The sequence below is a fragment of the Colletotrichum destructivum genome, chromosome 9 (genome assembly GCF_034447905.1).
Source record: "Colletotrichum destructivum chromosome 9, complete sequence".
Lineage (NCBI taxonomy): Eukaryota > Fungi > Ascomycota > Sordariomycetes > Glomerellales > Glomerellaceae > Colletotrichum > Colletotrichum destructivum.
The window spans coordinates 762,165-775,674 of record NC_085904.1 but is presented as its reverse complement, the minus strand read 5'-3'; the positions used below and the strand labels follow the sequence as shown (position 1 = coordinate 775,674).

At 58.5% G+C, this 13,510-nt stretch overlaps 2 protein-coding genes across 2 annotated transcripts; one reads left to right on the top strand and one right to left on the bottom strand.

Moving 5' to 3' along the window:
• Positions 1 to 3,360: 3,360 nt before the first annotated feature.
• Positions 3,361 to 5,151, top strand: CDEST_13349 (Putative autophagy protein Atg5, UblA). Its single transcript, XM_062929505.1, has 2 exons — positions 3,361 to 4,030; positions 4,387 to 5,151. Exons 1-2 carry the CDS (start codon positions 3,725 to 3,727, stop codon positions 4,942 to 4,944), a joined length of 864 nt encoding a protein of 287 aa, XP_062785556.1. The 5' UTR covers positions 3,361 to 3,724; the 3' UTR covers positions 4,945 to 5,151.
• Positions 5,152 to 6,106: 955 nt separating this feature from the next.
• On the bottom strand, positions 6,107 to 12,361 carry CDEST_13348 (Putative zn(2)Cys(6) fungal-type DNA-binding domain-containing protein). Its single transcript, XM_062929504.1, has 6 exons — positions 9,942 to 12,361; positions 9,694 to 9,803; positions 8,051 to 9,631; positions 7,878 to 7,979; positions 7,156 to 7,809; positions 6,107 to 7,042 (listed from the first exon to the last, which is right to left on the bottom strand). Exons 1-6 carry the CDS (start codon positions 10,743 to 10,745, stop codon positions 6,577 to 6,579), a joined length of 3,717 nt encoding a protein of 1,238 aa, XP_062785555.1. The 5' UTR covers positions 10,746 to 12,361; the 3' UTR covers positions 6,107 to 6,576.
• Between the last annotated feature and the right edge of the window lie 1,149 nt (positions 12,362 to 13,510).

Genomic DNA, 13,510 nt, shown 5'->3' with positions numbered 1-13,510 from the left:
AAGGGGGGCACTGCTGCAACATTCGATGACTCGCCTCACTTAGTGTAGTTCAGAAGGATGCTGTCGAAACCCAAGTTTGGCTGGGTGTGATCGATGCACCGGGGAACTTGGCGGCATGGAAATCGCATCGCATCGCACCGCACCGCCTAGCCCTCCCCTCGCTCCCCGACATCCGTCAACTGTCAAAACAGGTTGACAGGCAGCACCCCCTTTTTGCTTTCTCCAAATGCGATGGGCCTCGAGGCGAGAGGAGTCGACAAATCAGTCTGTCTAGCCCTGCACATTGCCGTCCCCCGCTAGGTCTCTGGCCCGGGGAATGTAGCGCTTGGTGAAATGGAGCCTTGGAGGAGGTGGAGAAGCGGTGGCGTTTGTAGAGCGGACTCCCTAAGGGCGTTTCCATCTGGGAATCACCCGTCCCTGCCACTGCGGCGAATTGGAGAGGAGGATGAATGGATGGATGGATGGATAGATGGCTAGGCAAAGCAGGCCGGCACAGTAATCTGCATGCACGGCAAGCAAGACACACCCCCAGCGTATGAGGGTTTCTGGACTTAGTTGGTGATTGACTGGGGGGAGCTTCGTGATGGTCTGAAGGGACCTAGACAAGAATCAAAGAGCCCGGAGATTGGGAAGGGAGTTGGAAGTGGGCGCCGTTGTGGCGTGGGTTGGTTTCCACTGGGTGGTGACATGTGCCTTTTTGGGACAAGAGGGAGATCATTCGCCCCTCGGAACTGAAGGACCAGTGCCTCGGGACACTGGTCGAGCCTCGTCTTTCTGATGAGAAGCGGGCTTGCCTTGCTTGGTCTACCCGAAGGAGGCGGCTCATCTCTGCACGGCTGACGGGATGGACGGATAGACACTCACACGGCGAGGCGGCGGTCGACGCAGGGCGGGACGCGGGAGGGGGCTGGTCTGTCTTCGAAGGGAATTCCTTCGGGAGGTGGGGAGGGGACCCAGGCCAAAGGACCGAACACCCGGACATGGGATAGCGGTAAGGCACGGGAAGGCCAATCTCTGTTTGGAGGACGGCCGGGGGGAAGGGGTGGGAGGAGGGCTAAGATGGATCAGGGTGCCTCACGATTTGCAGATTCTGCCGTTTGACGGCCATCGTGGGAGATGGGGAAAAAGGACTCGAATGTGATGGGAAAGTGATGGGGACGAGCTACGAGGGAGCTGTGGTCCATGGAGGTAGCTAAGCAGGGGAGGGGTGTGGATGTGTGTGTGTGTGTGTGTGTAAGCAAGGCACTTGAGGTTGGTCGATGGCAGGGGGGGGCAAAGTGAGTGAGACTCTTAAGTGCGTTAGTGTCCAAGTCAGTAAGAGAGAGCTTCGCGTCCGCAAAGGTGATCTGGCTCTGTAGGCAACGGGGAATGTCACTCCAGGTCACTCAACCTAAGAGGTACATTGCGTTGGGCCAGGTTGATGGGAGCTTGGGGGACGGCTGGGTGCGCAAGACGCAGGGAAGAAGAAGGTCGCAGCGCATGTGCTGCTGCGGTGTGCTGCGCAGCTATCTCGTTTGAGTGATTTTGTCAGGAATGATAAGTGACAGCTGCGAGGGAGGGGCGTGTGCAGACGGGCAGACACGCCAGATAAACTACTAGCCAGCGCGTCAGCCTGTAACTCATTGCGAAAGGAAAGGGAAAAAAAAAAAGAAAAAAAAGCAAACAGAGTCCAAAAGCCAAGGAACCCTGAATAGTGTCTCCCGTCGCAAAGCGGCCCCCCCCCCCCCCCCCCCCCCCCCCCCCCGGCCAGCAGCAGCGCAATACTGACAGGGATGCGCTTTTTGGGACTCATCTTTTCGAGAGTCTAGGAATCTGATAGCTCGCGCCGATTGCCGATTAGTGAACCGCGCTAGGACGGCATCAAACGCTAATATGGGCTTTGCCTCGTGCTGAGGGACGAGGAGAGCGAAAAAGGGCTGATTGAATGGTGTTGAGTGCATCGCATCCCCGGTGACATTGGGCCCAATGCACATCCAGACTCGCCAGCATTGGACCGCCCCGGCAAGAGAGTTGAGATACTATTGATCGCACCAGCTCCCGCGCATCATGCACAAGGAACGGATACCTGATCCCCTATCGTTCGTACCGGGGAGTACGGGGAATAAAACCCCCCTCCCCCCGTGGGCCAACGGTCGACTTGGTTCGTGGTTTATCTCGGAGGAATCATGGACATAACGTGCTGGCCACGCGTGCGTTCCAAGACTTGGGGGGAGAGAAACTCTGCGAGAAAAAGCAAGCACAACTTCGAGAGCGACGTGATCGTCTTGGGGGTGGAAAGGGGGGGTGTGTGAGAGCGCTACGAGGTCGCTTGGTTGCCTGGCTGCTATGTTGGAATGCTGTGTAGACTTAATCAGCTACCAAAGAGGGCGCCTTCGTTCCCGTGTAACCAGGAGGTGCGCGTATTGGTGCTGTTGTTTGCTTTTTCCTTCTTCTTGTTCCCTGCGCCCAAGTGCGCCTACTGCGCAAGTCGCGTTGCATCGGGCCGGGTTGGGACGAGGGCGTGCTTGTGTGGAATGGTGAGGCGTGCCGCCGTAGCTTATACACGTGTTCTTCGAGTGAGAGGCCCGTGTCGGTGTCCCTTTTCGGAGGTGGATATCCAGGAATATCCAGACAGGACGAGCGATTCGGCGGTGGACGCGAAGCGAGGGCGATCGGTCGGGTCATGTGTTATCTGGACGACTGGATGACTGGATGAGCTCTCCCAGGCAGAAGGCAGAGTGTCCAATCGCTTCATGACAATGGCCCCTTCCCCTCCCCTCCCTTGCACCCCCCTTGGGAAGACGTGATAATTTCTGTCGTGTTCTGTGGAACCTGTCATACCTGCGCTCATCACGTTCGTTGCACCGGAAGATACGCAGGCACCAAGGCTCCGACGATAGGCTCCTGCTGTGATTGGGGTTCGTCGGGACAATCATAGCTTGGGGTATCTGTATGACATCTCCAAAAACAACAATAAAAAATTCACACCCCCATAGGTGGAAGGGGGGGGGGTACGTGTCAGAGCTTCAGAAGGCAGATGGATGGATGTTGTTGAATTTTGAGTGTTGCGGTTGCAGTAGGATTTCTCAGCTAGGGGCGCCTAGACCACCCCCTTTGTCCCTGTAGCGGCCAGGGAAAGAGCCGCTGTCAGTGCTGGGAAGCTCCCTGGAAGGGAAGCCTGACGACGAACAAGCTGCGGGAGGCCGGAGCTGACCCTGAGCCGAGCTGAGCTCCAGCCCTCCAGGATAGCCCCAGGTGGTCGCAGCGGGCAGCGCGATGACGCTTATGTAATTGGACGATACCAAGGTACATGCATCTCCTCGGAAAGCGGGGCTTCGGTTCGGCCGGGCTGAGCGAGGTCGCCCCACACTCCCGTCCGCATCCCGTCGTACCGTCGTCCGTCATCCGTCTCCGAACCTCATTCACCCTCCACCGCTCCTCCGGACGCCCCTGCAACCTCATTCTCCGCCTTCGTCTTCCCGTCGGGGCTGCTTCCAAACCTCAGCACTTGCTGGAAAACGGCGCAGCGGCTGCCTCGTGGCACTTCACAAACCCCCTCCCACGCAGACAACAACTCACGATGATTCCCTGACCGCCGTCTCTCTCCCCCACTCACTCCACTGGAACTTCACCTCATCTCATCCAATTCCGTCTCACCTTTTTACCGGGACCAAAGTGACCGTTGCAAGCCTCCTTCAGAAAGAACATCCCTAACCCGGCATCACCACCACCACCAAACACCACCATGGCCTCCATCCCCCAAGCCCTCTGGTCCGCCCAGATCCCCCTCCACATCATCCACCCCTCCCACCCCAACACGCCTCTCATCACCTCCCTGCCGCGCTTCTCCTACCTCGCTCTCCTCGTCCCACGCTGCTCCGCCTTCTTCCGCGCCCCGGTCTCCGCCTTCCACCATGAGGACCTGCTGCTCCGGAACCTGCCCCTCGGCCTGCTCGTCGACCTCTACCAGCCCCCGCTGCCCTGGCGCCTCACCGTCAGCGACGGCGACAGCTGGGACATTGGCGACACCTTTCTCAACTGCGTCAAGGAGGTGAGTCGAGCCGCTTCTCATGAGACCTTGTCTCGCATTTTCCTTTTCTCTCCCAGCCCTCTTCATTTCTTGTCTCATTCCTCACCCACCGGAGACCTAAACGCTGCCAAGCGGACATGTCATGTCATCCGGATGTCTCTCTTCCAGCTGTTTTTGCTTTTCATCAACGCCACTCAAACTATCACCTGCCCGCTCGTTTCCCCCTTCACCTGACCCGTCCCTACGTGCCACCCTGCCACGAGGAAAGCTCTCCACCACTACCACCTCACCTCACCCCCCCCCCCCCCCCCCCCCCCCCCTAATCATCTGCATCTTCCGTCTCTCCTGAGACCGATGCTAACAACAGAGAATCACAGGCAGACTTCGTCCGCTACGGCAACGCAAAACGCATCATGTCCCTCTCCAAGGCCGACACCTCGGCCCTCTGGAACGCCGTCCGCGACAACGACCACGCCTCCTTCGCCAAGATCAACGCCCTCCTCCTCAACGCCCCGACGCCCCTCCGCAACGTGCCCCTGCGCGTCTACATCCCCTCCTCGCCGCCCCCGCCCTTGTCGGCGCTGGCGGCTCCTGTGCCAGCCTCGCCCTCGCCGTCACCTACCCTGGACTCACCGCCGCCGCCCCCGGCTCCGGCCGCCGCCGCCGCCGCCGACCAGCCCCCCTCTACGGGCGCCTTCAAGGTCCTCCAGGCCCTCGTGCCCCCGACCGTCCCGGGCACCCGCTCCACCCCGCAGACGCTCGGCCGCGCCCTGCAGTCCCATTTGCCGTCCCTCTTCCCCTCGAGCCGCGACCCGGTCCTCGCCAACGTCGTCCTCCACGGCTCGCCCGTGCCCTTCTCCGCCCCGCTCGAGGACCTCATGCGCGAGGCCGCCTACCCAGATGGCTGGCTCTGCCTGGCCGTCGTGTTGCTGTGATGGTGGTGGTGGGGACCTGTACTTAATGGGACTGGAATGGGAGTGGCGGCACTAGGCGTTTTTTGGGAGTTTCAAGTTGAGGGTCTTCATGTTTGGTATTGTATGGTAGCAGCGTTCAGTGTGGTTTGTAGACAACCCTTGAGAAGCAGGGGCAAGCAAGCATTCTTCAATACAGCACAAATAATTCCGTTACACCCTGTCTGTTTGGTTTCATGCTCTAGCTATACTCCGTTGTCTTCTGTTCGTTGCCCCGTGAATCTGTATCCCTCCGGCTTCCGCCGCAACCATAAGGAGACTGTCGACGCGTTGATATTGAGAAGCCACTCCGTGGAGGCTGAAGAGAAGGGTGAGACCTTACGCCTGTTGAATGGTATATCCTCATTTGCCGAAACACGCCCAGCTTTGATTTTGAGATGGATGGAGATGGAGATGAGAACTGGTATTCTTTTTTGTCTGTCATGTTTTTTCTCTCTTTCAATATGAAGGAACGTCCCGCCCAGAAACACTCCTCCACTCCCGGTTGAGAAGGGAAGAGAAAAAACCAAAAAACAAAATCAGACCAAAAAAACAGACAAGACACCACCGGTCGACAGGACGCACGAAACAACCCAGACTTCTCCCGATATGCATGTGATGCGGCTAGTACCCAAGAATGCAGACATAGACAACAAAGTCGCCAAAAAACAAGAAAAGAGGAAGACGCGAGCGGTATAATGCTTGAAGGATGTTTTGTGTTTGTGTGGGCTGTCCAAGGCTTTCCCTCATGGAAGAACAAAAGGCCTCCGCAAACCCGGCAAAACAAGAAATAGAAAACAAAAATCCAAAGAAACAACGAGGGGAGGGAAACCCCAATAAACCAAAAACAACCAAAACAAACAGAGCGCAGAACCGGACTCAGTCCCCCGGAGTCACGTCTTTATATATATGCAATGTTTCCCTCCCCTCTCCTCCCATCCCCTCCCCTCCTCTTTCCGGCGGCCTCTTTTCCCTCCTCCTGGACCCCCCTCTCCCATTTCCATTCCAGAAAGCCCGTGAAGGAGATGTCGTCTGATAACGACCGGCGCGTGCCGCTTTTCGATGAGCCCCCACCTTTCCCTCCTTCCCTCCGTCAGCCGGGCCTGTTGTGTCCAGATATGCTGCCTCCCCCACCTCATTAACCCCCAATCCTTGCTTCGGTCCCCCCCCAATGATTGTCGGGCTTTCCTGGCAACGACAGACCGAGCGGCGGCAACCCTAGACAGGTGTGGCCTAAAGAATGTCTTTGCCATGCGTCGTCAATCTTGTCGAGTCGAGGTTGTTTTCGCCCCGGGGAGATCGAAAGTAGATACGAGAAGTGAATCGAATTCGCAAAATGAAACAAAAACGCCGGTTCATGTATAATGATGATGATGACGATGTTGTTTGGGTATGAAGAGAGGTTCGTGACCAGGAGCGGGGAGAGACACCCCTGGCCCGTATCATCAGGTTCGTGTCCGGTTTTCCTCCCAATTAGTTATCCCGTTCTCCCCATAGCCAACCCGGCTCCTTTCCCATGAGGTGACTGGTCCATCCGACCTCGGCTGACATCTCTTTCGTCGTCGCACGCAGGCCTTTATCGTGTACGTTTCGACTTCCGCGTATGGGTTGCCCCGTCTACATCTGCATAGGCTGCTGGCCAGGCTGCGTGGGGTATACCGCGTGGCCGTGATAGCTCTGGCCGTGGTTCGGCGGGTGGCCCGATCCGTTGCTCAGGATACGGGGGCCCTGACTCGGGGAGTTGTGGGCGCTGTGGTGGTTGGGCTCGACGGCGTAGGACATGGACATCGGGCCCTGGTTGTGGTGAGTCGGCGGCGGAGGCGGCGGCGGGATGGTTGGACCCGTCATGCTGGCCGAGCTCGAGAAGCTGCCGGAGCTGACCCTGGGCTCGTTGAAGAAGAGCTCCTTCTCGATGTGCTGCAGGATATGCATGTCGATGGCCAGCGCGCTGGAGGATTGGGCGTGCATGTTGAGCATGTCAATGGTCTTCCTGAAGAGTTCCTGCAGCTGCGTCCGTTCGATGAGGCGATGGAGGTAAGGGTCTTTGTAAGCGGCGGCCAAGATCAATAGGTTGCCCCATTGCCTACAAGAATGGGTTAGCCGTTGTTCGCTTCTGCTTCGCAAGAGGGGGCCCGCCGGGGGCCGGGGGAGGTGGGGGGGGGGGTTGCCCTCCAAAGGGTCTAGCTGTTTACTTACGCATGTGCTGTGCCAAAGATGTTGGTCACGAGGAGTCGCTTGCTGTCAACGCCGTGGAAGGCCCGGGTGCTCTGGATGAGGGCCTTGATGCCTCTCTCGGCCCAAGCCTTCACTTCCGGGTCGAGCTCGTCGTGTCCGCGGATGCCGTGAGAGCCGTGTCCCACGAGTGCGGAGGCGTCGTGCGGGTTGAAGACGCCGATGGCGGCGACGTTTTCCTTGTTCAGCATACCCGAGTCGTCAGATCGTTGCTTGAGCCTCTCCGAGACCTCCAGGATGAACCTGATGAAGGGCCGGTAGATGATGACCCGGGCGCCCCAGTACTTGGCGCGCAGTCTCGCGTCAAGCAGGTCGGTCGCGGGGGGGTCTTCCTCTTTGAACCTAAAGTCATTGGAAACCCACGTCATGCTTCGCAGTTGTTGCTCCAGGGCCTGGACCTTTCTCATCTTGTCGTACACTGATACGTGTTGTTCTTTGGGATCGTACAGCAACGTGTGGATGGTGTTGAGCGTCTTGCGCAGGTACAGCTGTCCGATGTAAGAGTCGCGGACACGGACCGAGAAGTCGGGGTCCATGAGCGCCATGTTGGGCCATGGCATCTGTTCTTCATAGTCCTGACACCTTGACCGTGGGAGTTCAAGCTCCGCAATGATATCGCTGCCAAGTAGCAGTCAAGTCAGTACGGATTAGAGGGTTGACGGCAGGATAGGCTAGTTGCCACTTACTTTTCCAACTGCAGGCAGCTCCAGAACGCGAGGAGAGTAAGGTTGTCTCGCTTCTTTTCCGGAGGATTATACACTCCCATCTTAAAGAAGCGGCTCATGTCGCTGTATAGTTAAGCTTTCGTCAGCCATTGACTCCTACCCCAATCCACCTTCATCAGTCTTGTATTACTTACCGGCGCATAATCATGTTCAGTGATCGGGCGGCGTTGAAGAACATGGCGTCACTCTCCAGAACCCGACCCAGCTGGCCGTAGTACAGACCAGCAAAGATGAAGGTCTGCGCGTGCTTCATAGTCCATCCGGCCATGTGATTGCCCATAATGTCGGAGGCGTAGGCAAAGTACTCCAGCCCCGGGATGATGTCGTAGTTGCGCCTCAGGGACTGGCCCGTCTTGAGGGCGCCGGTGCCCTGCATGGAGTGCCGGCGGCTCGGCAGGCTGTTGTTCTGCTCCTTGGGCGAAGGCAGCCCTGAGGACTGCGAGTGCGCCGAGTAGGAAGGGGGTGATGCCTGCGCGCCGGGCGAGGACGGGTATCCGTTCCGGTTGGCCGGCGAGTTGTGGTTGTGCTCGGGAAAGTCTCGAGGCAGGTCGGGGATCTTGGATTCGTGCTGGCAGATCTTGCCGAGGGCGAGGATGACCAAGACGAGAGCGTTCTCGATGGTCCTGTGCGGCCGGCCGGGCTTCCTGGGCAGCGGAGCAGGCTCGTCGGGCTGGTCGCCTGCGGGCGAGCGCTTCCGCTTGTTTGACATTTCCGAGAAGTTTGCCGGCGGCACGAACTTGGCGACGCCGGGAGCCGAAGGCTTTGTCTTCTTCTCGGTCTGCGCGAGGCTGTCCAAGAAGCGCTTGACCAGGCTCCTCAGGTCGCCGAGCGGCAGGATGGGGTGCAGGCTGAGGATGTGCTTCTCGAAGCTGTGCACGTACGACTTGACCGTCTCTTCGGAGAAGTCCGGATGGCCGTCGCCGACGAGGGTGCCGCTGGTGTAGCCAACGCTCGTGGGCGGACTGAGCCCTCCGACCTGGCCCCAAGCCTCCCCCGGCGAGGGCGAGTTGCCCGTCTCGGAAAAGTTGTCGTCGATGGCGTCGACAGTGCCAAACGCCTCGGCGGCGTTGCTCCGTTCGTATGCGGCGGCCGTAGCACTGGTAGCTGGGGTCGTTTTCTCTTGGCCGCTGCCCTCGCCTCGGCCGTAAAGGCGCAAGACTCCGCGCTTCTCCTCCTGGGCGATGGGATACTCCTGGGGGTACCTGACGCCCTCCCTCTCCAAGACCCCCTGGGTCATCTCCTTGATGCCTGGCCACGATAACAGCATGTCGGCTCGGGTAGTGTGGTTGGCGGGGATGGACGGCGCGCCCGGTGCCACGGGTTCTCCTGGAGGCATATGTTCATCGGCATCTTCGGCATCGTGCATCTGCTGGGGCAGGTCCGTCTCGCCCACGGCCATGGGCTGCGGCTCGTCCATGTCCACATCGGGCGCGGGATACCTCTCGAGCATGGGCGCGGCGGCGGCGGTGTCGGCGTCAGCGGCGGCGACGGGCGATGGCGACTTTACAATGGACTTCTGATGGATAGGCGAGTGGTCTGCCGGCTGCATCTCGGGTTCGATCTTGATGTTGTGCATCTTGAGCGTGTTTTCCAACTTCTTCATCCACCGCTGCTGGGCCTCGATCTGGGCCTCGAACTTGGCCTCCATCTTGGCCTCCATGGAGCACTTCATCTCGGAGATGGCCTCGAGGATGTCGGTCTGTCCCTTGTCGATGCTGTGTTGTCGACCGGTCAGCAAGATACTTTAGGAGCGGGAGGGGAGGCAAACTCGACTGACGCCTTTGGGATGGGGTCGCGATATTTACACTCGACACCCTTCTCTCTGCAACTTTTGCAAGGCTTGGTTTCATCACATTTCGCCTTGAGCTGTCGACAGCTATCGCAAGCCTATACACGTCGAACACGGGGGGTAAATTAGCGCCAAACGGCCCATCAAGCAGCGCAACATGGCGCAACATGGCGCAACATGGCGCAACGGGGGTACGGGGGGTAGGAGGAGGAGGAGGCTGGCCGAGGGCTTCGCACCTGGGAGGCTCGTGTCGCCTTGCGCTTCGCGGTGGACGAGTATTGGATATTGTTATAGATGGACTCTGGAGGAGCCTGGTACTGAGGCGGTTGTTCGTAGTGCTGGGGAGGAGGCGGCGGTGGCGGCTGGGATTGGGCCATGGGCGGAGGGGGGTAGCTGCCTCGATAGCCCCCCGGCGTGGGGGGCATCTGCTGAGGCCCGCTGTCGTAGCTCATGTGTCGTCTCGAGTCGTCGGGGTAGGGTTGATGAGGTTGGTGAGAAGGGTGAGGCGGCGCCGAGTGCGGCGGGGGAGGTAGGCCGTCTGGCGGCGCGCCGCCGCCGGTCGAGTGCGGGCGTCGCGGGTGGGCAAGGTTCTCTTCGTGCGGCTCCCTCTTCACGCTTCCGGGGTCTCTGTTGTTATTGTTGTTGTGGTAGGGAGGGTAGTGCGGGTGGGCAGGCGAGGGCGGGTGTCGGTAGTGGTCCTGCATCGGCGCGTAGGGAGGCTCTTGGTCATGGTGTCGTCGGTCGTCGGGGTGATGGTGTTGGGGCGCCGCGTGGGAAGGGTGGTGAGGCTCGACGGACCGAGGAGGATAGGGCGGCTGCGGCTGGTGGTTGTTATATGGGGCGGGCTGCTGCTGCTGCTGCGAGGGGTGATGAGGCGGCAGAGTATGGGCCTGGTGAGGCGTCGACGGGTGCGAGGAGGACGGAGGAGGAGGCGGCGGCGGCGGGTGGTGGAGTGGCGGTAGTTGTTGATGCTGCGGTGACCACGAGTTGGTACTCGACAGACGGGGGCGTTTGTTATCAGGCTGCCCCGGAGGATCCATGCTGGATATATATGTACATGCGTACACAATGTTTATGAAAGAAAAATAAAATAAAAAACAAGAGACGAAGAGAAAATAGGGTCAGGCCGGATCCGAGAGGAGGGAGTGGGAGCAGGAGGAAGCGGAGGGAAAGGAGGAGCAGGTGGCGGCCATGGACAAGCTATGGGCAACTCGGAGGAGAGTAACTGGTCCCAGTCGCAGTCCCAGTCGCAAGTCCCAGTCAGTCAGGACCTTGCCTGGTCCGGTCCGGTCCGGTCCAGTCAATGTCCAGTTACTTGGGCCAGCGCAGGGCAACGCAACGCAACGCAACGCGACGCAGACGGGAGGTAGGTGGCGGGGATGGTGAGAGGAGACCAGGAGGAAGGGGGTTAGGGGAGAAGAATGGGTTAGGAGGCGAGGGGGACAAGCAATCAAGCAATCAATCAAACAAGCAGGTAGGTAGCCTGTGTGAGTGAGTGACTGAGTGAGTTGAGAAGGCCGGACGTGAAAACGGAGGGGCCAGGTTGAGTTTGGTTGGGGGGCGTGTGTGTTGTTTCTTGTATATGTGTGTGTACAGGTATGTATGATGTGTATGTTGTGTGTATGGATAGTTTGGTGTCCGTGGTGTATCTGATCTGAATCCCGGGAGGGGAGGGGAGGGGAGGGGAGGGGAGCAGGCGGCGCAACGGCAAGCAATGGGAGAAGCTCGCCGTGTTTGGAAGAAAGGTCGAGTGTGCCTGTCTGTGTCTGTGCCTGAGCCTGGGCCTGAGCCGTTCCTCTCCTGACGAACAGTTGACGGTCGACGGTCGACAGTTGACGGCGGCGTGTGTGTACCGTACACTATGCTATGTATGCAGCGTACCTAGGCAGCACGTCGCGCGGTGTGTATCTTGTACTGTGTGTGTGTATGTAGGCGGAAGGGGGAGAGGAAGGGAAAGGAAGGGGGATCCTGTATCCGCAGGTTGGTGTGAAAGTCGGGACAAGAGAAACAAGGTACTTTGTCGTTGGTTCGCGTTCGTGGCCGGGATCCGGGTATGTCGTTGGGTTGGGAGGAAGAAAAGGTGCGGGATGGCGAGGGGTGGTGGTAGGTAATCCCGTCCGAGGCGAGAGTAGGTAGGTAGGTAGGTAAGTTAGGTAAGGTAGATCGAGCTTCGAGGTTTGTTGGAGACTTGCGAAATGTCGGTTTTCTTCCCTCTCACTTTGCGCCCGGATGCCCAAAAAGGGAACTGACTGGATAAGATGGATGCGCGGCAGAGAGCGTGCGAGGGGCGGGGATCGGCGCCGCGTTGACGTTGGGCAGAGATGGAGATGGAGATGGAGACTCGTCTCTATCTGAGAATAGTCTGGAGTCAGTCAGTCAGTCAGTCAGTCAGTCAGTCAGTCAGCCTGTCTGTCCGTCTGTCCGTCCGTCTGTCTGTGTGGTTCTCTGTTTCTCTCGCGCTATCGTCGGGTAAAAGATGCGAGCGAGGTGGGGGAGGGATCTCTATCTCACTCCCTCTCTTTTTTCCTCTCTGTTTCTCTCTCTCTCTGTGTGTGTGTCTCTCTCTCTCTCTGTATGTCTCTGTCTCTGTCTCTGCCTCTGTCTCTGTCTCTCTCATTCACTTTCTCTCTTTCGCGACGTGGGAGGTGGTAAAAAAAAAAAAAAAAAGGAAAAAGGTCGAGCGAGGAAAAAGGTCAAATTGTTTAGCGGCGGCGGCAGGCGGAGGATAGTGGGTGATGGGGATGGAGATGGAGTTTTCCAGGCCGCCTTGCTATGTACACCACCCACCATCCAAGTACACCACCGCGCGCTTTACCCGCCCCAAGACAAGATATGAGCAGAGCGAGGTAGAGGCTACGTGCGCTAGCGTGACAGTAGTGGTGCTTAGGAAAGTATCAAGTACCGACAGAGGGGCGTGTGAGTATAGCGAGCATGTGTGTGTGTGTGTGTGTGTGTGTGTGGGGAGCCGATGGATACAAGAAGAAAAAGTTGGAGGCAGAAAATGGACACGCCCACCACACTTTGAAGGCGGTCTGACTCTCTCTCTCTCTCTACAGGTATCTATCACACTCTCTCTCTTGTAACTCTTTTCCTCTCTCTTCCTCTTTTATCCTCTCTCAGACCCCCCCCTTCCTTTGCGTTTCAGGGGTCTCAGAGAAACAGCTGGGATGGGGTATGGAACTCGTAGGTCGCATTGTGTGTACTTGGCAGCACTCGAGGAAAAAACAGACCCCGGAGAGAGGAAGAAAAAAGGATTGAAGAAAAAGAAAGTAGAAAAGAAAGGAAAAAAAAAGGACAGGGGAACCCCCCCCAGAAGGCACACAAGTAGCGGCGGCGACGGCCAGCTGGGATTGGAGGGGTGAGGAGGAGGAGGAGGTCTGACCAGGGGAAGAGGGGATCTTCGTGCGAGCGAGAAAGACGAGACGAGAGCGAAGGGAGGGCGTGTCGATAGCATCGCAGCCGTTTCTTCCCACCTCCAACTCCACCTCCACCACGCGCCGCCAGCAAGTGCGTGCGTTCCTGGCCCCAAGAAAGGAGACCGGGGGGGGGGGGGGGGGGGGGGGGGATGGGCGGGCTGTCATGTCATGTACACACCAAGGCATGGTACGAACACTCGACCTGCAGGTGCTGAACCGCCTAGAGAGTACCGGCCGTCTGTACCATACCGTCACGGGACGTCTCTCGATGCTTTTGCTTGGCCCTCCCCCCCCCCCCCCCCCCCCCCCCCGGGAAACTCTCGGGCATGCCCTTCAGACTGGGAATTCACTTCTGCTCTGCTCTGCTCTGCTCTGCTCTATTTTTCTGT